At 52.4% G+C, this 27,341-nt stretch overlaps 1 protein-coding gene and 1 long non-coding RNA gene across 3 annotated transcripts; one reads left to right on the plus strand and one right to left on the minus strand.

The window, feature by feature from the left end:
* The first annotated feature begins 703 nt into the window (after positions 1-703).
* LOC141729006 (uncharacterized) lies at positions 704-3,051 on the plus strand. 2 transcript variants are annotated; one of them, XR_012580258.1, is made up of 3 exons: positions 719-883; positions 2,577-2,732; positions 2,940-3,051. It is a non-coding gene; the product is annotated as an uncharacterized LOC141729006 (long non-coding RNA). The 2 variants fall into 2 exon arrangements; XR_012580257.1 differs by lacking the exon at positions 2,940-3,051 and having other exon boundaries at positions 704-883; positions 2,577-2,728.
* Positions 2,540-25,668, minus strand: LOC141729004 (ras association domain-containing protein 6-like). The gene is made up of 16 exons (XM_074540417.1): positions 23,260-25,668; positions 22,428-22,632; positions 22,166-22,263; positions 21,625-21,711; positions 19,788-20,133; positions 16,399-16,583; positions 15,105-15,156; positions 14,474-14,592; positions 14,290-14,387; positions 10,800-13,578; positions 7,515-7,639; positions 6,317-6,394; positions 6,110-6,215; positions 5,251-5,505; positions 4,755-4,909; positions 2,540-3,658 (listed from the first exon to the last, which is right to left on the minus strand). Exons 4-10 carry the CDS (start codon positions 21,682-21,684, stop codon positions 13,503-13,505), a joined length of 936 nt encoding a protein of 311 aa, XP_074396518.1. The 5' UTR covers positions 21,685-21,711; positions 22,166-22,263; positions 22,428-22,632; positions 23,260-25,668; the 3' UTR covers positions 2,540-3,658; positions 4,755-4,909; positions 5,251-5,505; positions 6,110-6,215; positions 6,317-6,394; positions 7,515-7,639; positions 10,800-13,502.
* Between the last annotated feature and the right edge of the window lie 1,673 nt (positions 25,669-27,341).

Below are 27,341 nucleotides of genomic sequence, written 5' to 3' on the forward strand. Positions count from 1 at the left end.
GTGGGCAGCTCCCTGGGTACCGGGTACGTAGATGAGCCCAGCGGTAGGACAGGTCTCACCTATTTGAAGACGCAGGCAATGGGCATGGGCAAAATGCAGCAGCTGGACGCCGAGGAGAGGAAGGTCCTCCCGCTCACGGCGATCCAGCCCCGCTGGTTCCACAGGAGCGCGCAAGTCGGGCGAGAGCCCCACGGGGCTGCGGCCCAGGGGAAGGGAGGGAGAGCCGGGCGACGCTCTGCCCCGGCGGCGCCGTGCTCTGGGGGGGGAGGGCGGGCGGAGCGGGAAGCCCCGGGGCTGCCTTATTGGGGGCTTACCGAGGGGACCGCACCGTGCACGGGATGCTGCGGCGGGGCCGCGATGGTGGCCGAGGGTGCGGGGGCAGAGCACTGCTGGGGTCTGCCGAGAGGTCCCGGGCGATGCGGCCTCTCTCCCGTCGGGCGGATCCAAGCGGTACCGGGACGGGGATCGGTTTCGGGCCCGGGATGGCCGCGGGCACGGGGCGCTGCCGGCTGCGGGATCGCGGCCGTTCCCCGGTGCGGGCGCGGAGCCACCGTGTGGGGCCGGGACCCCGCAGGGCGCCCTCTGGCGGACACGGAGCGCGGTGCGAGCGCGGCGCCCCCGCGTGGCCGCGGGACACCGGTGCGGGAGGCGGGGCCGGCAAAGGTGTGAGAGGCGGGGCCTGCCGGAAGGGGGCGTGACCGGTTGGTGCAGGGGGCGGGGCCTGGCAATACCGGGGCGGGCCCAGCTCAGGTGTGCAGGGCGGGGCCCCAGGGCGGCTGCGCGGGGCGGGGCCGAGGCGATTTAGACCCCGGAAATCACCTCGGCTGCCATTTGCTCACTCAGAGCACGGTGCGGACGGGAGCTCCCTGTGCGGGCTCCGCAGGTAAGGCGCGGAGGCTTCGACCTCCCCTTCTGTCCCTCTCTCTACCCCTGCTTCCTTCTCCGCCTATTCCCTTTCTTTCTCTCCCTTCCCTCTCCCCCTGAAACGCTCCTTTCCTCTCCTCCCAAACCCGACCCCCCCACTCCTTCCCGTCCTGTCCCTTCCCCGCTACTCCCTTCTATTCCTCCTCTCTCCACCGTCCCTCTTCTGCCCCTCGGCCTTTCCCTTCCTCTCCCGCTTCCCTCCTCACTCCGACCCCTCTCCCTCCCCGTCCTCACCACCCCCATCTCTCCTGTCTCCCCGTCCTCCCCTCTCCTCCTTCCCTCGCACCGCGGGGCTCGGGGTGCCGGGCAATAATAAAGCCCTGAGGGCCGGAGCCCGGCGCCCCCGCCCTCGCTGGGGTCCCCACACGGGGCCGGAGCCGCTCTGCGGGTTCCCCCATTGCAGTGCAACACAGCGCCCCACACCGCCGGGGCTCCGGCTGTCCCTACATCACACTGGGGGGTCCTGGGGTGGCGGGTCCGAGTTACAGGGGCCCCCTCACTAGGAGGGGATCCCTGTGGAAGGGAGCGGGGAGCGCCCCCTCCGGAGGAGGGTTCCGGGAGGGGCGGGGCCTGGGGGAAGCTCCCCCTCCAGATTCCGCCCCCTCACCCGGACCGCTCCTCCGGACGCGGTCCCGCCCCGGCCCCCTCGCGGGGACCCCTCCTCCGTACCTGGGCCCGGGGGGAGGGAGGGGGGCGGGTGGGGTGGGGGGAAGCAGAGGGGGGCTCGTCACTCTGCAGCGTGAACACACATTAAAAAAACAATTGCCAGACACACGAGCGTCCCCTCGGGTCTTGGCACCTCCCCCAGCCGCCTCCCTCCCTCCCCGGTCCCTCACATCCGCGCCTGTCCCGCTTTCTGCGAGGGATGCTCAGCTCGGGATGCGGCGGCAGCGTCAGTCGGAGCGCTGTGCGGAGAGCCGGATCGGGGGCTGCTGCTGCTCCTACCCGAGCTCCAAAGCGCTCGGCTGGGACCAGGATCTGGGCCCGAGGACTCAGGTCCTGATCCTGCCGGTATTTCCTGTGGGAGCTGGGCCGAGCCACTTCTACCTGGGCGGGCAGGGTGCGGGTGCTAGGGCTGGAGGATCAAGGTGGGATTGGGGATGCGATCGGCACCGGCATCGCCGCATTCGGAAAGAACCACTCCGGGACAGGCGCTACAGCTCCGGCTGCAGCCGGCGCAGGGCTGGGTCCTGCCGGGGCTCCGGGCATGGTCCGGCAGCAAGGAACCTGTGCTGTGCCAGTGCCATGCCCGCCAGGAGGATGACACTTCGTGGGAGCAGCCTCTGGATCGCGCTGGAAGCGGGAAGGACACGGACACCGCCCGTACCGGCCCCGGGACCCCATCGGTATCGCCGCCCGCCCCGCGGGGCGCCCCCTGGCGGACACGGCGCCGCCCCGCAGCCCCCCGGCCCGGTAACCCCACGAGCCCCGCGCTCCCCTACGAGCCGCAGCGCCCGCAGTCCCTTCTCCGTGCCCGCACCCCCGGGGCTGCAGCGCCCCGGCCGGGAGCAGCCGCTCTGGGACGGCCGCTGGGGCCGAGGCGTTGCTGCTCCCGCTCCCATTGTGCCTGGTGTGGGACTGGAGCCACAGGGAAACACGAGGGAAAAACCCCCAGTGTTAAAAAACCAGTGACAACTGTTCTTTATTTCCAGAGCCGTGAGGATCACCAAATCAAATGCTGAGAAGTGACCGGCCCAGCTGCACATCAAACACAGAATTTTGGTCCTCTCAGCACCCTGCTCCAAACACCTGAGCCAATCCCAGGGCTGTTCCAAAGGTCCTGCATGGGATGGGAATGACTGCTGCCAGTAAGAGACTTCCTCTGCAAATGCAGCTCCTTCCCTTCTGCTAATGCTGCTTTACACACCAGCCCCTGCAATGGCTGCAGGGCAGAACTGGCTGGCACTCAACATGTCACCACCAAACTCTTCCCCATAACCCTGATTTTTCTGCCCTTCCCAGGATTTACCCAGCAGCTGTAAATGTGCTCACACAACGTCCCTTTGTTTCCCCAGGAAGAAGGGAACCAGACAATTCCTGAGGGTTCCTCTGGAGAGTGGCAGGGGGCGTTTCCTGCAGGTGAGCGCTGCCAGGCCAAAGCCATGGTGGCTGCTGAGGCCGGGGCTGTTTCTGGGCCCAGAGGCCTCGGTGTCTCCTGCTTGCTGCCAGCCGTGCTCCTTGGTGTTCCCTCAGGGTGTCCCAGCTGGCTGGGAGCGCAGGGCAGGAGGAGCCAGAAGCTCCTGAAGGCAAGCAGCCCCTCGTGTCTGTGGGATCTGCAGGAGGAGCTGTGCCTGCACCGTGGCTCCTGGGCCAGGGGCTGCTCTGAGCAGGCACGTGGAAATGCTCCAGCCCACACAGAGCACCAAGAGCCCAGGAGGAGCCCAAGGAGCAGCTGGCATTACCTGGGAATGGAGGCACAGGCCGTTTGCACAGGGGCTCACGCAGCAATTCCCGGTTCAGAGCTCCCACACAGCTGCCAGCTCTGTCCCAGCCACCCCAAATCCCTTCCCTGCTGCCCAGCCTGAGGCCACCATCCATCAGCAGCACTGAAGCCAAGGCAATCTTCCCCCACAGATATTAAATCCCAGGCAGGAGCCCTCGGAGATACCTGAAAATCAGTGGGATGCAGTTTGGAGTTTTTCAGGGATCCAGCTGCAAGTGCACAAGTGGTGGAGAGCTTTCACAGGTGGGTCCCACTGGAGATGTGCTGAAGACAGGGATGTGCATCCCTTTCCTGAGGGAAAAGAATTTGGAGAGGCCACTGCTGAGGCTCTGAGAGGAGCTGAGCTTCTGCAGGGAGAGATGTCCCCCCCGGGCACAGAGGCTGCCCCAGCACAGGCTGGGAGCACATCTGCCACTGCCTTCTCCTGCTTTAAACACCAACTGGATGTTCTCCATCCTGGAGCTCAGGGGGTGAAACCAGCTCAATTCCAGGCAGCTCTGTCCAGTGACCCCAGGGACACCATTGGGATGAGGGTTAGAAACAGCCAGTTCTATGGAATATAGCCCTGTCCTTGTCCCTGTGCTGCTGAGCTTCCTTGGGAGCTCTGCTGGCTCCTGGCACAGCTGCTCTCCAAGGCAGCAGCCCTGCATGGGAATGCCCACACTCCATGGGGCACTGGGAGGTTACTGCAGTGGGAATGGAGCAGGGAATTTGGGGCTCTGGGTATAATTCATCACAACTAGCACAGCTGACAGGGAACCCCAAATCTGGGCCCCACAGAGAACAATCTTTGTCCTGCCCTGTCAGCTCAAACCCCTGGGCTGGGAAGTTTTGGGAATTAAATGTATGGAATTATACAAATCACAGCAAGTGGCATCACCCAGAGGGACAATCCAGGTCCCAGACAATTCCTCCACAATCCACTATGGGGGAAAACACCCTGTGCCTGCCAGGAGTTCTGACTCTGCTTTCCCTACCAGCTCCTGAGCAGTGTCAGGGCCACCATGAGAGCTTTAGAATCCAAATAAACCCCACATCCCACACAGTCATAATCCAAATAAAGAAATGCATTCTTGTCATCAAAGCTCAAAACTGTGTCAGGAGTTCTGACAACAAGTTAATGGGATTCCCAGGAACCTCATCAATGCTCTTGGTTTCATTTTCGTGTTTTTAATCCCTCAGTGGGCAGCCTGTACAACTTATCCTGGGATTTAGAGGTTGAGCAGGGCTGGCTTTGGATTGACCTTCACCTCTGGCTCCAGGCTGTGCAAACACACCTTGTGCCAGGGTGGGTGAGCTCCTCACCTCAGCTTTTCCCTCCTAAATATCCCCTACTTATTTCCCTGTAGATGAACTCAGACTTTGTCCCAAACCATCCACTCCTCACCTCCATGTGGCCTCCAAGTGTCCATTCTGCTCCTCACAGGTGCCCTGGTGACACCACGTTGGTCCCTTTGCCCTTCTCCAGCCCGAGGCCGCTCCTCTGCTCGCTCTCTCCAGCCTCATCCCACAGGGATCCTCTTGTCCCTTCCCTGCTGGCTGCTGCCAAGGAAGGAGGACACAGTGAGTCCCAGGGCTGCCCCCTCAGCCCTGGAGAGTCCTGGCTGTGGGCTCGGATTTCCCAGGGGAATTGTCTGCTGGGCTCCCTTCAATGACCTCAGCAATTCCCTCACAAATGCCACCTCACTCCCCCTGACATCCCCTCACATTGCATTTTCCTACACAAACAGTTCTTGTATCCCCTCTGGATTACACCAGGTTTTTTTACACCACATGAATGGCATCATCTATGCCCACTGCTCGTTATTCACCCAACCAAAATCAAGAGCAAATGTTGGTTGGGCTTTAAGAACTTGAAATAAGTTTAAATCAAAATAAATCACCTTTTTCTTCTGGGTTTTTTTCCCTTTGGATGCTGGACTTCCCTCTGAGGATGTGTGCTGAGCTCTGGTGGAGGGGCCTGTCAGGCTGAATGGCTGAGTTTGTGTTCTTTCACTGGGGCATCAGAAATTGCCCCAATCCCTTTCCCAGGCTGTGCTCAGGCTGTGGCAGCACAGGCAGACTCAGCTCTCAGCACTCCCTGCTCCAAACACAACTCTGGCCTCCACTGCAATCTGTCTCTGCTGGGAGATTTTCTCCTAGAGAAATCAAAGAATTGCTCATGGCAATTGGGAGAATGAATTTCCACAAAAGAAGTAAGGAATAAAATCCCGCTCTAGGAGCCCCTGGGATCTGCAGGGCTGATAAGGGAAGGGACATTCACTCCCTGCAGTGCCCACAGCCCACCTGCAGCACCAGCACAGGCTGCCAGCTGGGCTCTGCCAGCCCCTCTCTGTCACCCTCCCTGTGCTGCTCCCTCTCAGTGCCCTGGGCAATCCAGCCCTGGATTGAGCAGCCCAAAGCTCTGGCTGGCAGCCCAGGGACAAAGGGACACTGCCAGGGATGAGGCACATTCCCAGCAAACGCTCCCAACAGAGCACACAGGCACCCCTGGAGCTCCTGGGTGGGGCTGGCAGGAGGGCACAGCCCCGGGGGGTGGCAGTGGCAGGGACAGCAGCAAAGTGCCACGGTCTGGTGGCACAGCAGAGACACCAAGGGCAGCAGTGCCCATGGGAGGGGCACAATTAATGCTGCTCCCTGTGCTGCCCCATCCCAGCAGGAAAGCTCCAGGGGGGATGGAAACTCCTCCCCTGCCCCCAGCCCCAGGTAAGCACTGCTCAGTTTCACACACCCAGCTCTCACCTGGGGCTGCTGCCACATCCCTGCCAAGGTGCCAAGGCCACTTGGGACAGGGCTCCCTCTGTGTCCCAGGGGATGGCAGGGACCAGGGTGCTCCAGCAAGGACAGCCTGAAACCAGAGCAGATGTCTCAGGGTCAGCAACGGGCTGGGGACAGGAGCTCTAAACCCAGATTGCTGAAAACAGCCCCCAAAATGTTCTGTGATCACACCTTTAAAATGGCTCCAAAGGGCAGCAGCTCCACTGCCAGACCAGCACCTGCACCATTCCCTGTGCCAGCCCTGGCTCACTGAAAAACAAAACAAATCAGCCATCACCCAGGCCCTGTTTGCAGAATTCCTGATCCAAACCCTCACCTTTCCTGCCCAGCACTGAGGGAAATCTGACACAGCATTATAAATAACCTTTGCTGAGAGCAGCCATCACCCCAGTCCCCCAGCCTTGGCAAGATTTGCAGTGAATGGACCTAAGTTCTAATCCTGAACCTAAATTCCTGTCAGTTTTTTTTAGAAAGATACTGGACAGTAAATCACGCAACAGAATTGAAAAATTGCACAAGGAAAAACAAGGCCCAGAGCAAACCCAACCACCCCCATCACTGCTGCACCCCAGTTTTGGGAGAAATGCTGATATCATTTCTAAATACTCCCCTTCCCTCCCACTCAGTCTCCAGCCCAAAGCCCACTTCTCACAGACACAAACTGAGCAAGCCTGAGGCATTGCTCCCAGCAGCAGATGCAATTCCTGAACTCCCTTTTCCCTGGATTGCTCTTCTAAGCACTTGCAGGAAACTCACCTGAGCCCAGAGACTGTTGTGCTTTCCCAGAGGGAAACAGAGCCCCAGCTCTGGCACCACATTGCCCTTGTTCCTGCTGACCTGGGAGGCCACAGGTGAGCCCAGTCCCTCAGAGCCCATCCCTGGCACCAGGAGAGCTGGAGCTGTTCCCAGATCCCAGTGCCCTGCAGGGCTGAGCTCTGTGCCCACACCATCCCTCATTCTCCTCCCATTGCTCCCAAACCCTCCCAGCCCTGCCCCTGCATCTGTGCCAGGCCAGGCCCTGCCCCAGCCCCGGCCGAGGCTGTCACCCAGCCCTGCAGCAGCTGCCACCCTGGCAGGGCTGGGAATGCACCGAGAGCTCCTGAGCCCAGAGCAGCCCTGGGGGCACAGGCAGTGCCCAAGCTGCCCCTCAGGGCACAGCAGTCCTGGGGGCACAGGCAGTGCCCAAGCTGCCCCTCAGGGCACAGCCAGCACCACAGCTCCCTCAGCCCCAGGGAACTCTGGCATTTGTCCCTTCACCTCTGCCCTTCTCCAGCAGACACAGCTGGGGCTGGGCTGTCAGGAATGGCATTCCCATGGCAGTCAGTCCCAGCAGACAGGAAAAGAGGAGCCCTGTGTCCCTCTGACTTACCCCACAGCGTGGGCAGGAGCAGAGCCCTCCAGCGCAGAGCCCTGGCGCTGAAGCCTCTTGCCTTTGGCTGCCCAAACACCAAAGCTTTTGGCAAAGATGGGAGGAGTTTGATGATTTTTCCTGCCCTGAAAGAGAGGAGAAAAAGAAAATTAAGTCCACTGTGGAAGTCAAAGGATCCCAGCTCTCATACTTCTGCTCTGATTGCTCCCTATGGGGTTTTATCCATGAGAGGTGACACCAATTCAAGCACCAACGTGTCCTTTGCCAGCATTTTTACTCCTGACTATTTCAGACAATAAAAGGATGCTCAGTTTTCATATTGCATTCTCTGCCTAATTTGAACAGAACCATTTTTATCCCAGACCCCACGTGTCAGCCATTCCATCCTTTACCACTGGATTTGGCACAAAGGCAGGGACACCTGGGATGCTGCATCACAAGAAATCCCAAAGAGAATCCCCTCCAAAACCTCACAGACAAAGGTTTTTGCTTTTGGGACACAAGAAAGGCCTTTGACCATTGGCATCCACGTGAAAAGCTCACACTGAGCACTTGGTTTTAAGGATGTTGCACTTGAAGTTGCAGACATGGAATTGCTTTGGGATTTGGCATTTCCTGCACTCACACAAACACATTAAAGGAATGAAGTGCAGAGTCCTGAAGTTTGGTTATTCCAATGCTGTTTTGGTAGTGCCACTTGACACACCAAAATCCACAGCAACACTTCAAAAAATGAAAAGCAACTTTCACCCCCAGATCCTCCTTCCTTTAGATTTTGCAGGTTTGGGGTCCTCTTAAGAACAGGTTAAAGGAAAGAAGAAGAAAAGCCCAGGACCTGCTACCAGCCAGTGCATCAACCACCTGTTTTCCACAGATTCCCCTCACAGCTGAGGGCTTTTCTAAGAAAGCTTCAGTTCCCCCTTACCACAATCACCTGCAGCACTCACTGCCAGCCCCAAAGGCCAGTGCCCATCTCTGAGCTACCCCAGGGAGCTCAGTCCCTCTCTGTGGGACAGAACCTGCTCTGGGCCCCAGAGCTGACTCCAACCCCTGCTGGCTGAACTGTCCAGCTGTAGGATCCAGCTGGATGCTGCAGGGCAGAGTGTGTGACCCTGTGTGAAATCAGGCTCCAAAGGCAGCCCCTGATGCCCCAGCACTGCTGCTGGAAGCGCTGGCAGCCCCTGCCACAGATGGGATGGAGCCTTCCCACAGCTCTGTGCCCTGGCACCGAGGGTGGCACAGCAGAGAGGCCGCTGGAAGTGAAACCAAGGCTGCATTTCCATGGGCACTGACGGCACTGAAAGCCCCAGCCCAGAGCTGCTCCTGCCCAGCACAGCAGCTCCAAGTGCTGCTGCAGGCCCAGGCTCGGAGGGAGCCCTGCAGCTGTGACAGCAACGCAGCCACAGCAATTCCCAGGCACAGAGAGATCCATCCCCAGCTGCCCCAACAACTGAACCTCTGTGGCTCAGTCAGGGCTGTCCCTGCTCCGGGCAGGAGGAGCCACACAGCCCCGAGCCCGCGCTCACACCCTGCCCTGCAGCAGGAAACAAGGGGTTCATGAACCTTTGGGGACACATCTGTCCCCAGAGGGGTCTGACAAACATCCAGCAGTGTGGATCTTTAATGAAGACAGCTTGTGCCTATCCTTGCAACAGACTCACCCATGTTATTTCCTCAAAGTCTCTGTTTTAATGTATTTTGCTATTCCAAGTGTTTAAACAAGACTGACCATGAGCTCTGCACGCTTGCCACGCTCCAAGCCCTAAGGAAGAGCTGGATATCCTCACACCCATCCAATCTGAGGGAGCTGCTGCAGCATTTAAAACATTTAAAAGCCACCCCTGCCCCGAGGGTGCCAGACCAGCACTGGATATGGGACACCAGGAGAGCGAGCAGACAACAGCCACTGCAGCCTCTGCACTCTCAGCACTCCAGCTGCACTGCCCTCATTGCTCAGCCACTCTCAGCTCTGTTCCCAGGGCTCCCAGCAGGAACCTGAGGGCCCTTTCCAGATGCAAATCCCCAAAGAAGCACTGCTCTCCTCTCTGCCCACCCTCCTGCCCCAGCTTTTACCCCTTTGATCGCCACCACCCACCCAGGACACAGAGGAGGCTCTCGGGTGCCAACTGAGACCCAAATCGTTCCAGGTGCCTCAGGAAATAAATACAAATAAACTCGTCCCTTCTAGGGTAACAAAATGTCTCGGTGCCCAGCTCCTGTTTCCTAAGGCAAAACACACGGAGCAGGGGAAATGGCAAGTCCCAAACCCAACAAAACCCGGTTTGCCATCGGTTCCCATCAGGACTGCTCAGGGTTCCCAGTGCTCCTCAGCTGCAGCCACAGGAGCAGCTTCTCTCTGGGACCCAGGGGTGGGCACAGGGACCCCCATCCCGCTGCTTCCCGGGACACAGAGCCCAGCCCAGCCCAGAATGAAACATAACAAATGCAGTTATTGCCTTTGCCATTCGTGTATTAGCTCTGGCACAGTGTTATTGACCACAGAACTCCTGAGAGAGTACAATCTGTAACCACTGCTCTAGATAAAGTATCATCTGTCAGTTCGTGTACGCACTGCAGAGCTTTTGTAAATAGCAGTGTAAGAGATACTATTTTAGACTGCAGCATAATAGAGACTGTGAAATGTTAAAATGCTTTTACATGTAAGGAACTCAGAAAATGGTGTAAGGTAATTAGGTGATTTCCCACATTTGGGGACAATCTTATCTGAAACACAAGATAACAGAAACAGAAACCAGAGCACCGAGAAAAAAGAAAAATATTATTGACCCTCGTTATTTGATAACGAGGGAGTGAAAATAAAACAGGATGGCACCACAGGAAGAAATAAAGTATATTGGTTTAATCCACAAGATGGCACGAAGGTTAAAACCAAGCAAAAGAACATCCAAACTCCAAGGGCTGTTTGAACATGTATAAACTCTAATGAATATGCACACAGCACTGCAATGGAACAGAATCTAGAGAACACGGTTTAAGGTGACCGGGTACTCCTGGTAAACAGCCAAGCACCCCAGCCCTGCCTTTTATCCCTTAACAAACGTGTAAAAATTCTAAAGAGTGAACTTTGTTTCTCACACAATGAAGCGCTGCCCCCGCAGCCGGGACGAGCCCCAGCTTTATTCCACGGAACGCGATCCCCGAGAGCCGCAGGCCCGGGACAGCCCCGTCCCACCCACAGCGGGTCCCCCGCAGCAGCAGCGCCCAAAGCAGCCCCGTCCCGCTGCGGGCGCCCCCGGCCCCGCTCCCTCCGCTCCGGCCGCTCACCTGAGGGCACCGCCCGCCGCCTCCCGCCGCCGCTGCCGAGCCGAGGGCACTGGCCCCGCTCCTGGCTCCGAGGCCGCGTTCTGCGCTGCAAGGCGCGCTCCGGGGGACGCGGGCCCGGGCAGGGACAAGGTGACCCGGGCTGAGGCGGCTGTGCCAGCGCTCTGTCCCCTCACGGGGCTCAGGCCGGGGAGCGGGGCCCGGCCACCGGCCGCCATTGCGGAGCAGAGTCAGGGACGGCCGAAGAGCCGAGTGCGGCCGAGTGGAGCCGACAACAGCCGAGTGTGGCCGAGAACAGCCGAGCGTACCCGAAGGGCCGACTCTGGCCGCGATTTGCCGAATCGATCCGAGTTTAGCTGAGGTGAACTGAACGGAACGGGACGGAACCGCGGTCAGCCGAACCGAGCTACATAAACCGAACGGAACTAGATAAGCCGAACCACGAGATCAGCCCAACCACGGTGAACATTACGGGGTCGGTCGAACCGAACCGAGCTGAGCTCCGAATGCAGCGAGCGACTCCGAGTCCGGCCCAACCGAGCCGAGCCCGGCCGAACCCGGCCTGCTGCTCTCGTGGCCATTAATTAGCGCGTGTGCAGCCCCAGCCTAATGAGCACTGAACGTGTCACAGACACACCAGCCACCCTCCTGACACTGATGCTCCCAGGGATTTTCCTTTTTCCAGGGTCCAGAACTCACCCAAAGGAGTGAGAAAATGCTGTCGGCATAAGGAGCTGCACAGTTCTTGGGAATGTCCTCGCTGGACAAGTGACACAAAGGGCACAGGGAGCATTTAAAGCAAAGCAAGTGACAAAAAGCCACCTTTAGGTCAGAGAGAGGCTGAATCCCCATAAGGAAATCCACTGAAACAATAAGCTAAGTGATGGAAATTCAGAGTTTGGCTGTGGCCACCACCTTCTGGTATGAAATGTTATCATATTATCCCAAATAGTCACAGAACAAAACAAATTAAGGCATTTTAAATCCTAAGTTTATGAAGTGTAAGTGCAAATGAGATCAAATGCACAAATTCAGGTAAGATATGGACTGTAATCACTGTTTCTGTAGTCAATGGCTTCGTTTTCGAACCTGAGTGACCCCCCCTCCTCTGTCACCTGGGTGTCCTTGCTGTGTTTCCTTGAGTGTTCCAGAATACCTTGGAAGAGATTCTTCCCCTGCTCCTGCCTGCATTTGTCAGAAATGGTTCATTTAGACAGCACAGCAGTCACAAAGAACCAGCCCCGCAGGAGTCACAGCACCATTGCACTCACCCTGAAATCCTGGCCAACAGCACCAGCTCTGTGCCCTATCCCCAAACTTCTGTCTGCCCAAAGTTTTCAGTCCCAATTCAGCAAGACAAGAGAATTGAAAAGGATTCAAGTCTTGACATCAGATGGTGACAAAAACGGCCTATTTAATTCTTACCTCTTAACCATGAGTTATTGTTATTTCTGCCCTCTGTGCTCCCTTGTCCCTACCCATTCTCCTGGGCAGGATTATAAACTGTACTTTGAAATAACACACTTGCTGCAACCCGAGGAGCTTCAATATCAGCACCTTGACCTTTACTTTCTGAATTCCCATCCCAGTAACAGGATTTTGGGCAGTGTAAAGTTTTACAATTTGATTTACTCCATACAATTTCGAGGCCAAATGTTCTGCACATCCCTTTCCTCCCTCACAAGCATTTGTTACCTGCACGAGACAAAGGCAGTGAGGTAAGGCACAGACGCCAGGTAAAGACAACCAGGTAGCGCAGGAGGACAGAGAGCTGTGCACAGCTTTATTTTATTTACATCTCTGTAACTGGAGCTCTAAGATGGAGCACAGCTCAGCCAGGAAGGACCTGGCAGGGGCTGCAGTGCCCTGCGTGGGGCTGGGCTGGAGCCAAACTGCATCCCTGGGAGGCCGTGGGCCCAGCCCTCCCTGGCTGTGACACGCGGCCTCTCACTGAGCACCTCCATTCCCCGTCAAACAGAACATTCAGGAAAGAACACAATCAACAATTCCAACTACAGAAACCACTGAGGTGCCTTTCAGGACCCCACAGTGTTCAGTCAATTCTTACTTTGCAGTGCTCGAGGTATTTCAGCAATAAATTCCCTGTCATTGCTAAGAGCTCAGCAGCTCCTCAGTGGGAGGGTTTCCAGTTATGTTTTTCTAACAGCAGCTCAAAGCTTAAGCAGTTTCAGCATCCATCAGCCTGAATCCCATAGATTTCAGGCATCTTGCATGGATGTTTTATAACTTAAATGGAAATCCTACCTGCAGTCTTAAATACATAAATATCTTCTGCCACTTGGCTCTACTGAAAAGCTTTCTGCTGATATAACAAAACATTTCTTTAACAGAGGGATAACCATATTCCTAGTTTGCACATTTTCTATCAGCACATTGGTTATTGCAGCATTTTTCTACGCCAGCCTCTTGGTGCCAGGTCACACATGAGCAGGATTTAAAGCCTTGGGCTTTTCAGGGGAGTTTTTGCCCAAGTTCCAAGTCAGAGCCAGCATCTGCAGTTTGGGCAGTGTGCATCTCCGTGGGTGCTTGCAGCCCGCACCCCAGCTCTGCAGGGGTTAATGGTGAGGGGACACTTCTCCCACGGGGCACTGTCACTGCTCAGTCCCAGCCCAGAAGGCAGCAGGACTGTCCTTCAGCAGCCCAGGCGTTCCAGGGGCATTCCCAGTGCTCTCCAGGGCCGTCCCTTCACACCGTGGTCTCTGTTTTCTGAATGCTCCGACTGCGCAGGTGCTGCTGGATCAGCCTCTTCTCTCGTGTGTACCTGAGAGGGAGAAGGCATTGAAATAACCTCTGCAAACCTTCAGCCCAAATTCCAACCAGCTGCTCACACGTGGGTCCATTCCCAACCTTTGTGGCCCTGTCCCACTTTCCCAATGCAGGCAAGTCTGGTATTTTCTAAATGTTTCCTGACACTTGGATTCAAGGTGATTATCAGCCCTTCATGCAGTAACAGATCTGTGGCTGCTGCAGCCTCTTGGTGCTCCTGGACTCAGGAGAGGCTCACAAATATGGCAGCTCCTCTGGCTTGTACCTGTGGGACAATCCCCCTTTTTGCCAGGGGCATTTCCATCACTCACCTCAAGTTTTAAGGGGACATCAGGCATTGATGTGGCTGAAATGCTACAGAACCAAAATGGTACCACGTGTGGTACTGCATTTACCCTTTCCAAGGGAACAGCAGCAAGTACCGACCGAGCCAGCCAAAAGCCCAGAAAGCAAACAGCAAACAAAATAAAGAGAAGCTACCCTGAGGGTCCAAATTTTCTGAAGACTCCACTCTGTGTGTAGTCAGTGTTAATTATGGAATCTTTAAGAGCAGCCGGATAGGGAAAGGATTACAAACCCTCCCAATCCCTGCAGCCTTCCCATCACAGTGTTCCACCTGCACTCTGCTACATCCATATGTTCTCCTCATGAGCCAATTGTACAGATTGCCCTGGTCTCTGTGACACCTCATTTTGTGTCTGTTTACCTTGCAGTTGTCTGTTGAATCTCCTGCTTCTCCTCTTCATTTATTCTGTGCAGAATGGATTCCAAGAAGGGAAGATGGAATGAAATGTACTGAGCCACCTAGCAAGGAGAAGACAAGAAAGGCACTACTGACTGTGGTCACCGAGGAAAACTCCACGAGCTATGAGAAGTGAGGATATACATACATCACTGCTGATCTCTTCCACATCCCTATCCATGAGAAAGAACTTGGCAACCTTCTGAGAGGGCCCCTGCAGCAGCCTGTGCAGCAAGGGAACATCTCTACTCCTCAGCTGCTTCTTTTCTGGAATATATAAGCAGTGTCACAAAACACAGAACCAACCACAGGGGCTCCATCTACCACCTGCAGTCACGAGCCTTTTTTCCTGACAAGGATCCCATACTGACTCGAGTGCAATGACCAGATACCTAACAGGTCCCTGATGTTGTGCCATTTAAAATACCTTCTCCCCCAGTTCCCTCCTATTCTCTAGGTGTTCCCTTTAATAAAGATCAAATCTCCCTTTTCCTGGAAAAGTAAACTGCTATGGAAGTAACCCTTTTCCACTGACCAGTGAGTACTTTGAACTCAGCAGACGCAATGCAAAGCTGTCAGCTGAAATACACACAATTATTCAGCTTTTCCTCTCCAGAGGAGACATCTGTGAAGGGTCCCTGAGAAGGCAAAATGCCACAGCATACACACAGTGCACAAACAAGGGCAGAGGCCTGGCACAAGTCCTGTTACTCCAAGGGACACATTCCACACACACAATGATCAGAGCTGAAGTGCTCAGGCAGCAGTGGCTGGCTTACCTCCAGATGCATGGATAACGTAAAGTGCAAATTCATGGGGGCTGTTTTCTATCTGTGAAAAAAAAAGAAATTCCATTCAGACTCACAGACCTTCCCAGCACTTCCCTCTCAGCACATTTTCCCTGTGTGTCTCAGCTCAGAGATTTGGATCAAAGCCTGAGACAGGGATCCTGTCTGTACAAGAGTTAAAGATAGTGGATCTGGATAAAGCAGAAAGCTGTGCTGCCACGTTCACTGTCCCTGTGCCAGCCCTAACCCTTGTGTTCCCATGTGCCCAAACCAGAAACACACTGCAAACCCAGATCTGTCCTGCCTGCTTTCCTTGCAGCATCCTTAACTGCTTCCTAGAGCTTATTCTCCCCTCACACGTGGATCTGCTGTTTGTGCTGCCATCAAGGTAAACCTCTGTGACCTACCCTCGTGCCTGACAGCCACATTCAGAGAACAGCACAGCTTTTGAACACTTTCTTTGCAATGTATTCCCTACAACTCTACTCCCTGCTCTGTAATTCCCTTCCTTGCTACTCCTAGAAGTTGTTTTCCTTCCAAGACACTCACAAGTCTTACTAACCACTCAAAGTAACTCTGTAATAGTGAAGTCTCCAGACAAGTTAAATGGGAAGTTTAAGACCATTAAAGTACTAATTAAACACTAAGCATGAAAAATCAAGATATTTGAGAAATATGCAGCAGTAAGGGCAAAGCTGCTTCTGACCACATACAACATTGTTGGTGGGAGATGGTTCCAAGGAAATAAAAAAAAGTCGTCTCAGGCAGCATGGCACTGGCCTCGAGCAGTACTCGTAGCTGTAACCTTCCCATCTTTCCACACGCCCGGCTCCCAGGGAAAGCCCGTCCCAGACCGGCGCTGGGATAATCGCTGCTGTTTCAGGCGAGCCGCAGTTCCCGGGCTGTCCGCGGGAGGGCAGCACCGCCAGGGTTAAAATTGTCCATCGGGGTTTTTACACTCCGCTCCATGCACTGTCCTCGCCCAGCTATTCCACATCTTTCCCGCAGTGCTGGAGCGAGTGCACATGGGAATGAACGCTTCCAGAACACGGCCACGCTTCCTCCTGCCAGCAGACTTACCTTAAACTTCCGAAGCAACTACTCTATCACTTGTCTGGTTCTCATCTGGCTGTTGATTCTTATTTTGGTTTCTGACCCAAAAGCCGGAGTGAAAACGGACGTCTGGGAACAAGAGCAGCCACACCACGGCCTGAGCCTGAGGCACACCTCACTGGGCAGGGCTCCCTGTCCCTCAGGTGACAAAGCCAAGCCTAAAATTTCCTACCTCGTGGTTGTAGAAGTGGCCATTGATAGAGAACCTGTGAGTTTCTACTTCTGTCCTGGTGATGGTGGGGAGCTTGGTCCTCCTGCGCACGGCCGCGGCATCGCTGCTGCTGCGGGGCAGGGTGGCACAGTCGAGCTCCTGCTCCCTCCTGGACCTGAGGGTGTGACTTTCATAGCATGGATAACCTGGACAGAAGAGAACCCGTGTCCTGTGCAGCTGCCAGCACCCCCAGAGGAGGGAGGCTCTCAGGGAAGGGCTTCATTTACTGTTTACTATTTATTATTTTTGGGGGGATGGAGCAGGAAAGGAACAAGGCAGAGGCATATGATGAAGAACAGGCTGCTTGCAGGGGTTGCAGTTTGCTGATTTGCTCCCTTGGGAATGATTTCTTGGATGAAAGCACAGCTCATTGCCACTGGCTGTTCACCAAGTCACCTGCACAGCCCTAAGCAGCCCTAGGTGGGTGTTTCCCCAGCTTGCAGGGCATGTGACACACAGCAAAGAGATTTCCCTTGGCTGGCAGGGAAGCTGCACACCCCTAAAGCTTTCCCACATGTTTTTTGTACTCCCATGTGCACTTCAAGCACTTTTCAAGAGAATTTAAACAAGAATGAGCTGACTCAGTGACAGAACAGCACTCGCTCAGGGACCTCAGGACACACACTAGACAACACTCACTATGGACAGCACAGATTCTTGTGCTTCAGGGCTCCAGCTTGTCAGTACAGCTCCAGCACTGCAACTGAACCTACTGGAAAACACCTGGCAGCAATTCACATTAATCCAGGAGTGCCAGTGCATCGCCTGTGTGTTATCTCAGTAAGTACAGCTGAATATTCCCCCACTCTAGTGGGAAGCCCTTGGCTGAAATAAAGACATTTATAATGCATTATTTTCTGCTATTTTCTGAGAGATTTATGTTTTTCTGGCATTGTTTCAATATACTTGAACCCAGGTTCTGCTCTCTGTCCTAAAGAAGAGCTTGAATATCATTTGTGATGCAGCTCTAGTTTTTGAAGTTACAAACAAGTTTTGAAGTTTTGACGCAAACAGACAGAAATCAATGTTTGGAGAAATTATCACAGAAATAATTGCATGCTTCCCAGTGCCAGCCCAGGACACCCCAGTTCTCTATTGGGAGCCTAAGTCCTGTTCTTATCATAGAAACTCCATTATTTCATATAGTTATGTTTTATGGAAAAGCTTTGCAGGGAAATTGCCTCTCCCAGCATCAACAGCCACCCTCAGCACAGCAGCAGCCCCACAGGAAATGCCACCTAAAAAATGCCACCTAAAGCTTAAATGACACAAAATTATCAAGATGCATTAATTCAACATGAAAAAGATCAGTACCAACCGATTCAGAAAATGTTCCCCTCATAATCTGCATGGGGAGAGGCTCTAGGATGCCAAAGCAAACTCAGAGATCAGAGATTCTCACCCTTGCCATGGCCTCGCTCTTGCCTCGCCCTCTCCCGTTCCCGCCTCCTGTGGCCAAACTCGGGGATCATGTGAGGGGGGAAAGACCCTGTGTCCCAAATCCCAGCAAAATGTCCTTTTCCACTCTTTTATGTCAGAGCCAAGCACTGATTTGGTGTTTCCTCAACTGGATATGGAGTGAAAGAAAGTGTTTGCTTGTGGGAGAAATGTTCCTCCTAAAATGAGGGAGAAATGCTCCTCCATAAATCTGAGTTGTTCTCTAGGGCAAATGAGGAGAAAATGAGTTAACAAGCAGGGGACAGACAGGGAAAAATTTTTTGAGCAAATTTGAGGTAGGCCGTAGTGCACAAAATGAAAATTTAGAGGTAAACTGAGGCACATCCAGGTAAAGGTTTGAGGATAAAATTTAGGTAATGTGTAGGGAAGAGGATGAGCATTTTGAGACAGTGAGAAGCAGGGAATATCATACTGTGGAAATCACTCCTATTTATCTGAGGGAGGACTGCCCTAGGGAATGGCTTTACCTGGGATTTGGCTCCTGTAAGGCCTTACAGAATAAGCCTTGGTGCTCTGTGATCCTGTGCTGCTCCTTGCACAAACTCCACTCCCCACTCCATTCCTCAAAGCGCGACTGTCGTAAACACGGCCGTAAAGCGCGACTGTCGTAAAAGGTGCCGTATTTACGACAGTCGCACTTTACGGCCCTATTTACGACAGGTTTTTCTTGCCCATCTTGAGGTTTTCTCTGTTTTTTTTCTTGCCAGTCTTGGGGTTTTTTTTCTGGGTTTCTTCTTCCCCATCTTGGGTTTTTTTTCCTGGGTTTTCTGTGGCAGTTTTCTGGTTTTATTCTTGCCCATCTTGGGGGTTTTTTGTGTTCTTTTTCTGGGTTTTTCGTTGATTTTTTCTTGCCCATCTTGGAGTTTTTTGTCTGGGTCTTTTTCTTGCCAATCTTGGGCTTTTTTTTCTGGGGTTTTTTCTGGATTTTTCTTGCCCAGCTTGGGGGTCTTTTTCCGTTTTTATTTTTCCTGGGTTTTTGCTTGGTTTTTTTGTGTTTTTTCTGGTCCATCTTGGGTTTTTTTCTGAGATTTTTCTGGCCCATCTTGGGGGGTTTTTTCTGGGATTTTCCTGCATTTTTTGTTGATTTTTTTCTTGCCCATCTTGTGGGGTTTTTCTGGGTTTTTTTGTTGCCCATCTTGGGTTTTTTTTCTGGGTTTTTCTTGCCCTTCTTGGGTTTTTTTAGGCTTTTTTTCTGGGTTTGCTCTTGCCCATTTTGAGGTTTTTTCCTGGGATTGTTCTGGTTTTTTTCATTATTTTTTCTTGCCCATCTTGGGTTTTTTTCCCTGGGTTTTTGTTGGGTTTTTTTTGTTGCCATCTTGGGTTTTTTTACTGGGTTTTTTGGGTCTTTTCTAGCCTATCTTGGGGTATATTTCCGGGTTTTTACTTGACCAGGACCAAGAAAAAGAAAAAACAGCCAGGATGGGGGGGGGGGGGGGGGGAAGGCGGCTGGGGATTTTTTATTCTAAATTTAACAATGAGTTGCAAAACCTGAATAGCAAAAGTCACATACACAAGGTTAAATCCAGTCAGCATGCGCTCACACATGCAGAGACGAGCAGACACAGACAAACACAGGCACAAAACAGAGATGCTTTGGACCATCCCGCTCATCTTGCACACCAGGCTCCCAAAGGGCCACCCTGCAAGGAAAAAGGCATTTTGGAATTGCTCACATCTCACTGCAGGACTCTGCTTAAAATCATTCACTCTCATCTTCCATTTCCTGAGTAGAACTGTAGACTCATGGGGTGGTTTGGATGGAAGGCAAGATCATGGAGTTCCAGCCATGGCCAGGAACACCGTGCCATGGGCAGGGACACCTTCCACTGACTCAGAATGCCCACAGAGCTCCCTGGCCCTGGCTCTCCCCACCCCACGGGCAGCCAGCCCACCTGCAATGATGTTGTCCAGGAGGGTGGTGGGCATGCAGAAGAGCCTCACCAGCAAGTCACTGACGGCCAGGTTCAGGATGAACAGGTTGGTGACCGTGCGCATGCGCCTGCTCCACAGCACAATGAAACAAACCCCCCCGTTGCCCACCATGCACAGGAGGAAGATGAGCAGGTAGGAGGTGATGAAGACACAGCCACCCAAGGCTGGTGGAGGTAGAAGTCCACGTAGGAGATATTTCCTTCCAGATAAAGGTACTTGTAAGTCCTGTTGTAATTCAGCAAATCCAAGCGAGGCCAATTCAACTAGGAGTTTGAGTCCATTCTCCTCCTTGTGTTCTAATGTGCCCTAAAAGATATTTGTAAAGAGGCCATTTTAGTCTGCTTGCAATTCATCTGAAGCAATGTGATAATATTATTATCAGTATTATTATCGCATTGTTTTCTGTTTTGGGTCCACTGTGTGCTGAAATAAGCGTGAAACTTGCACCCTGGCAGCAGTGAGGTGGCTGAACAATAATCACTAAAAAGTCACTAACTCCAGCACTGAAAAACAGGGATTAAAGCTTTCTCAAGTGGCACAAGCCTTCTGCCTGCAAGTATTCAAATCCAGCCCCATTTCATGGACATGGTTTTGTGTGCAGCTGGGTGATTTAATTCCCTGCTCCCTGCTAGTCAACCTACCTAACTCCAAGGCTGCAATCAAGAAGGACCACATTGTGTCTGAAACATGCTGAGCAACAAGAGAGCTGGGTTCATTTCCAAGCAGCTAACTTGACTTGGAGGCAGCATTCCAAACTCTTTTCCACATATATTTTGTCTCCCAGATGAGGATGTCTAAAGAAGCAGGGGGCAAAATTAATTGGTGGCAGCAGGAATGAAATTAAAGTGTGAGCACAGGTGCTCTCAAGATACTCCAAATTTCTTAATAGAAATGGGATTTAAATTTAGGCACAAGTTATCTGAATCCTGATGAGCTTGTATGAAAGCTCAGCAAAGCCTCTGCAAGTGTTTTACTCTCAAGAATTAAGTGCAGTAAAAAAAACGTATTTATTCTGCTGTGCCTCAGGTTTGGAACAAGCAGAGCAGTGAAAACCCATCATGTTCTGCTCTCTTGTGCCTGTTCAGATATCAGCAGCAGTGCAGTGTCTTAATGGGTCTGTATTTTACAGACTTATTAAATGCCTGCACAGCCAGGCAGGGAGACAAAAAAATCTGGAGTCCCTCACCAAAACCCAGCTGCTTGTTGGTTTGAACAAGTGTAGGGATAGTTGTACATTGTGTGGGGCTGTCCTTACAGACAAAGGCTTATTTATCTTGATTAGTTTTTACTCAACATGCTTTCAAAATCATTGGAGGTGATCTTACTGAGATGTCTGATGTGCCAAATGCTTTCCCCAGCCAGAGCTCAGAGTCAGCCTTGTGAGAAGTACTTTAACGCCCATTTTCCTGATCCCTCAAGGAAGCAGCACTGGTGCTCTTGCACCCCAACCTGGGCTCAAGATGGGGAACTCTGACAGAATGCCAACACAGATGTTTGACAACATGAGTTTACACTGCTCCTTTAATCCCAGACCTGGAGCTGGGCTTTATAAATCCCAGGAGATGCTCTCTCCATTAAAAAGCAGCATTCCTGTTGCTCCCTTTGCTGCTCTTCACCACATTACTATTATTATTACTCTTGCCCACTAATTTTCTGCCATAATCTTTTGCTTCCCAGAGGAGCTGCTTTAGGGAGACACTGTGGCCAGGAGAAGGTGGCTTTTGGCTCCCACCACATTCCCAGTCCCCATACCCAGCTGTCCCTGGGCTGTCCCCAGAAGTGCCTTTCCTCCCTTACCCGCGGGAGTTTGGCTTTTCCAGGGGTCTCTGATGATCCAAGGCAGAAGTTCTTGGTCATGCCATGACAGGGCTGTCCCTTATCACACTAAAAGCAGGAGGAATAATGGTTATTTTGGATACATATTTTGTGTTTTCTCTCTGTTTCTGACACTGTGCTGTGAGGCAGCAGCTTCTAATCACTCCAGTAATGATCTCTGGAATGGTTTTTGTCCATAGCTGGTAAACAAGAAGTTGTAAACAGCCTTGAGGCAAAACTGGAGCTGAGTCTCATCCCAGTTGCACTAATGAAATTTTGGCTGTGCAGGCATAGGGAAGAGGCTGTGCAAACACTGCAGATGACAGGAAATGGAAAAGCTCCATGGATTTCTATTATCCTGAAGCTGAGGGGGAGAAGGATTGGCTGGAAGGAGAAATTAAGACAGTGCCTTGTGTTTTCATAGGGGCCTTGCCTGCTAAAACAAGCAGTGATAAATAATTGAGAGAGGCACAGAGGACAGAAACATAAAACATCTAAGAAAAGAGAAAAAATTATGCAATACCTAATTGGTATAAGAGGATGAATAACAGTAATCTGCTTCCACGTGGTAACTTGATAAGAGCAAGGCCTCTCTCCTTCATTTAATACACCAGAGAAAATCTGCAAAGGAATAAAGTGGGAAGGAGCCTTCCAGAGTGAAAACTGCCCCAACCCACAGTGGGTTCCCAAGCACAGGAGGCTCATTCCCTGCTGGAATCTCAGACACAGCCTCCATGGACAAATACAATGTAACATCTCACAGCCTGACCAGGACACTTGTGTACCTCTGGGTAGAGAAATTCAGTTTTCCCTTGTTAGAGCAGCAGTTCCAAGCCATTATGAAGTGATGCCATTATTTCCACGTTGGGCACGTGGAAGAAATCCCCTGGAGCAGCCACCACTGCCTCACCCCTGTGCACAACCTGCTGGGTTTGTCATCCTGATGTCTTCATTTTTATGTGTGAAATACCCTCACAGGATCCTCTGAGGCTGAAACAAAAATAAGGAGACTTCAGAGATGGGAGGAACAGCAGGAGCATGCAGCTGTACATGAAGAACATTCAGTGTGGTAAGTGCTAAAAAATTTGTTCTTCCCTTGTCCTGAGCTTAGTAATGGCACAAGAACAGAGACTTGCCAGGGCTCCCAGTTCCCAAGGTTTCCCACTTTGGAAAATGATCCCTGGTCTGCTGAAAAGTGAGAAATTTCCAGGAGCAAAACACAGCCCCTGAAGGATGGCAAAAAGAACAGGACATTGGTCTGTGAGTGTCTGAGAAATAAGGGAGAGAGAAATTAATGGATCATCCTCTGCCATAGGGAACCAGGAAGGGAGCCACTGACTAAAAACCTGAAATGCTGTTCCACGGGGACCCTGTGCACAGCCCATGGGAATCTGGGCTCCTCTTGGCTTCTCTTCCAGAGCAAGGGGGAACTGCAGCCACCCCAAACCCCCCATTCCCAGTTCCACAGGGACTGGTGCAGGAGGTGTTTGGTCTAGGCCATGCAGGGCTTGAGCTGGGGACTCTGGGGATATTTGTGAATTAAGGTAATAGAACTTACTCTTTAGGTATTTAACTTTTTCATCCATCAATATTTCCATCCTATTTTATATGACATACCTCAGAGTGGTTCATCTCCAAATAAGCCCAAATATCCTAGTAAGTTTTCAGCTGGGAGAAAGGAGCTGTGGAAGAAAATATACCCTTAAAAATAGCCAGTTGCAATCAAATCATTCTTTCTTACTGACATTTACTTTCATAAAGAAAAACAAGTGCACCTTGAGAAGTAAATTTCTCATTTTGAAATGGGCAATCCCAGGCAGATGTGCCAATCTCAGAGCTGCACACACATCTCCTCTCAATGAACTTAAACTGCTTATCCTCCCCTCAGAGTCATTTATCTGCATAGGCTGAGCTGGGGCCAAAGGAAATAGTTTGTAGGTATTGCTTTTTGAAATAGGTGTTTCTTTTTAAAAGATCTCAAACTTCAAATGATGGAGAACAAGGCTATCAGCAGGATGACTGGAATAAACACCAGACTTAGCTGTGGATTACTCATCCACTTGAGCTGGGAATAGATAACATTTCACTCTAAAGCCAAATTGTAACTGTAAATCAGAAGGTGCAAATGGCAGGTGAGGCATTCACAGCAAGTTGGCAATGGCTCTGTATTTTTATATATATATATATTTATTTATATATCATTTCCATCCTACTTCATTAGAACCAAGGCTGCTTACCTATTTCTTGTCATTATAATTCTTTAAGCTTCTAAATATATTTTTTTATTTGATGCGTCACAGTCTGTTTTAAATCTTAACTAAAATCTCAGCCAACTGCTCCCTGAAATCAGGTTAAAGTAAGATTTCCACACCCAGGCACACTTATGCCACCACTTTATTGAGAAGCCTGGCAAGCAATAGGATTTTAGCTGCCTTACCTTGGAAGCAAGTCCCTGTTTTAAAAGCTTTCAGTAGGAAATTACTCAAGTTCTCCTGGCATGCAGTAGCAGTTTCCCATCCATCACTGGAAACTGGGCAAGGACCCCACAGAATATCTGGACTGGCCACAGCTTTTTCCCTGGAGAGATGCTCCAGCAGTTCAGCAGTGAGTGCTGGGGTTTGGTCTATAGGAAGAGCTAAATCAATGATCCCTGCTGGGCTCTTGGCAGCACTAAATTCCCCACAAACGGGACATAAGCCTCCTAAATTGCACCTTTCAGCTCAGCCTGTGCTCACGAGTCACTCTGACAGCCCTGTCATTGGGCACTGAAACTGAGGGGAGAAATTGGGGAGCAGGTAGACAGAGGTAAAAAACACCCCTGAAAAGTGAGACAATCATGAGAGAGTCTCAGTGGAGGACAGGATTGGCAAACAACAGAAATGTTTTAGGGGCCCATCAGCCAGTGAGGGCAAATGCAGCAGGTACAGGAGACAGCTCTGCCAGCAGGCAGTTTGTGTCCCCCCAAAACGGGGGGCACAGAGGATCCTGTAATCATTGCCAAGTGAAAGACCAGAAAATCCAAACCTATCCCAAGGCACAGAACACACCACAGGGGTTCTTTGCACCAGCCAGAGCCACAGAATTTTTTCATTTCCACCTCTTTTGGCACAGAAGTGCCATTGCCCTCTGTGAGACAGGGATGAGAGGTGACAGCCCGTGACCTGGTCACACAGTGAGGGTATCGTGACTTACAGCCTGTCACAGTAAACACCCTCTCACCCCCCACCCAAGCTCCTGGGCTGTCCGATTTTCGGCTGTGTGGACGGCCTGGAAAGGCCCCGGGTGGCCTTGGGGCAGCCCGCGTTTCAAAGGACGAGAAGAGGCTTCAGTTCTTTTCTCGGTCTCGGTGTTTATTAATTGCTTATCTAAAAGATTTTCTCTCGGCCCGACAGAGGTCTGCTCAGCAGCCAGCCATGAGCACACTCCCCGCCCTCCGGGCGGTCACCTATCTTTATACTCAAAGTTACGTATACAATATTTATCATTTTTCCCCAATACCTTTTACCCTTATTAACCAGTGCACTTTTAGTAATAACCAATCCCAAAGTGCCACCATCACCACAGAAGATGGAGGAGAAGAAGAAGAAGGAGAAGGACAGGACACGCCCCAATTCCTCCATCTTACTTCTCTAAACCCCCCTGTACAGAAATCCTAAACCCTGTGTTTCACTCTCTAATTAACTTATCCCTTCACCATTCACTCCAGTGAAATCCTCCTATCCTCATACAAGTGTCGTCTCCTGTGTAGGATCAAAGTCCAGCCACCAGACACTTCTGGCAACATTCCAGGACTCCCGAGCCCCCCAAGGGTGGTCTCGGTGACTCGGCACCTCAGTCCTGAGGTGCTGAGATCCCACACTGGGCTGCAGAACATTGGACGATGCCTCACTAGGAATTGGGCAGAGCAGCCTGCCTGGCCCAAGGGCAGGACAAGTGAGCTCCCTGTGCAGCACCCTGGGGCTGGATCCTGAACACTCCCCCTCAGCCCATGCTGGATTTGCCCAGAGGCAATGCCTTTAGTTTTAAATAAGTGCACAGGAGAAGAACTGGCTGTGAGGGTGACAGCAGAGGTTTAAATGCAGTGTCACCTCTGCAGAAAGATGATGGTTGTGGAAGGGCTGAACTCTCCCCGCACCTTCCTACCTTCTGACTGCTCCCTTTACATCACCATCCACATCCACACAGGCATTTTAGGTAATCATTGATTTTTTTTTTTCCTGTGGCCTGCTCTGAGGATTTGAATCCTTTTAGTGTTCTTGAATTTCCATTTGCTGCTGCCTCGGTGACTCAATTTTAATTAACACCAAATTCTAAGCCTTACCTGGATAACATGGATAGGTACCTCTGATTGATGTCAGGAATTTGACATGCTGAGAGATTACCTGGGAAACCTCCTGGTTTGACTCCAGTTAAAGCCAATACTGCTCAGTAAATGACAGCTGCAACCCACAGCAGTCCAAACAGCAAGGACTGCAAGGAAGTTTTCCTTGCTAGGATTTTCTTTTGGAAAAACACCCAGCAGCACAGATCTGTTCTTTTGGGATGAGGTGCCATCTTACCTACCAGCCTCAGGAAATGCTCAGAGTTACACTTGTTTACACCCCTTTCCCCAGCTAAACACCCCTAACTGATCTCACTGCATTTCAGACTTTGCAGCCCCAGAGAAGGTTCAGATTTAAATGCTAACATGAGCTACTTCAAGCTCCAGATACTTTCCTCCTACTGGAGGTACCTGCTACTAATAGAAGAGCAAAATAAAATTATGTCTTGTCATAAAATGAGCAAAATAAAATTTGTCTTAATCACTGAGACAAAACAAAACAAACAGCCCCAGGATCATCTTTCTCCAATTCTGGAGTTCTGCAGAGCGCTCCAGCTCTCAGCCCAGGCCCTCCTGCAACACGGGGGCTGGAACCCCAAAGGCAGAGGCTCAGGGGCACCTGATGCCGTCTCCATCTCAAACTGCTCCTTATCCCAGCCTTGCCCACCCCGGGCAGCCCAAGGGGGGCTGTTCCCAGCCGGCAGGTCCCTGGCATCACCGGGATCCCGGGGCAGGCAGTGTTGTGCCCCCCTGCCAACCAGGGCACCTCTAGGAGTGGCGGCAGCGTTCCAGCTCTCTCCCTCACACACACAGACCTGTTGCTCGCCGAGCTCCCGCGGTTTTCCCCAGCTCCCAGCTGCGGCAGGGAGGCAGGAGCAGCCCTGCCTGGGGGAAGGCAGCCCCAGCCCGATCCCCCCGGGTACCCACCTCGCTTTCCTCTCCGCCGTCGGCTCCGCAGGCAGCAGCGAGGCGAGGCTGCGGCCCCGCTCCCGCAGTCCTGCGGCTCCTGCCTCAGGGAGGGAGCCGAGAGCCCAGCCCAAAGCCAGGCGCCAAGCCCCGGGGCTTCGGGGGTGCCCGGCTGGAAGATTTTCTGGGCTATGTTCCATTGCAGAGCCTCCCTGCTCTGCTTGAGGCATCCCTCGGCCTTGGGAAGCTCATTCCAAGGGTCAGGAAGTCACAGCTACCTCTGCAGGTGCCACCCCTGCCACCCCCCATCCATCAGAACCCAGATTCCCCCAGAGCTCCGAGTGCTCCCAGCACTGTGGCATCTCCCAGACTCTGTTCCTACCTGCTGAGCTCCAGCATTCAGGTCCAGGCTCTCCAGAGATTCCAGTTTTTACATCAGGAACTCAGGGGGAAAAAAAAACAAAACAACAGT

Source organism: Zonotrichia albicollis, chromosome 5 (genome assembly GCF_047830755.1).
Source record: "Zonotrichia albicollis isolate bZonAlb1 chromosome 5, bZonAlb1.hap1, whole genome shotgun sequence".
In the NCBI taxonomy this organism is placed as follows: domain Eukaryota; kingdom Metazoa; phylum Chordata; class Aves; order Passeriformes; family Passerellidae; genus Zonotrichia; species Zonotrichia albicollis.

Bases quoted from the DNA above. Each gene is read 5' to 3' on its own strand.
- LOC141729004 (XM_074540417.1), bottom strand. From the start codon at position 21,684: ATGACCAAGAACTTCTGCCTTGGATCATCAGAGACCCCTGGAAAAGCC. The intron at 20,134-21,624 runs GTAAGGGAGGAA...AATATCTTTTAG, and splicing joins GAAAAGCCAAACTCCCGCGG to GGCACATTAGAACACAAGGA. The intron at 16,584-19,787 runs GTGGGCTGGCTG...TCTTCTGTCCAG, and splicing joins CCTGGACAACATCATTGCAG to GTTATCCATGCTATGAAAGT.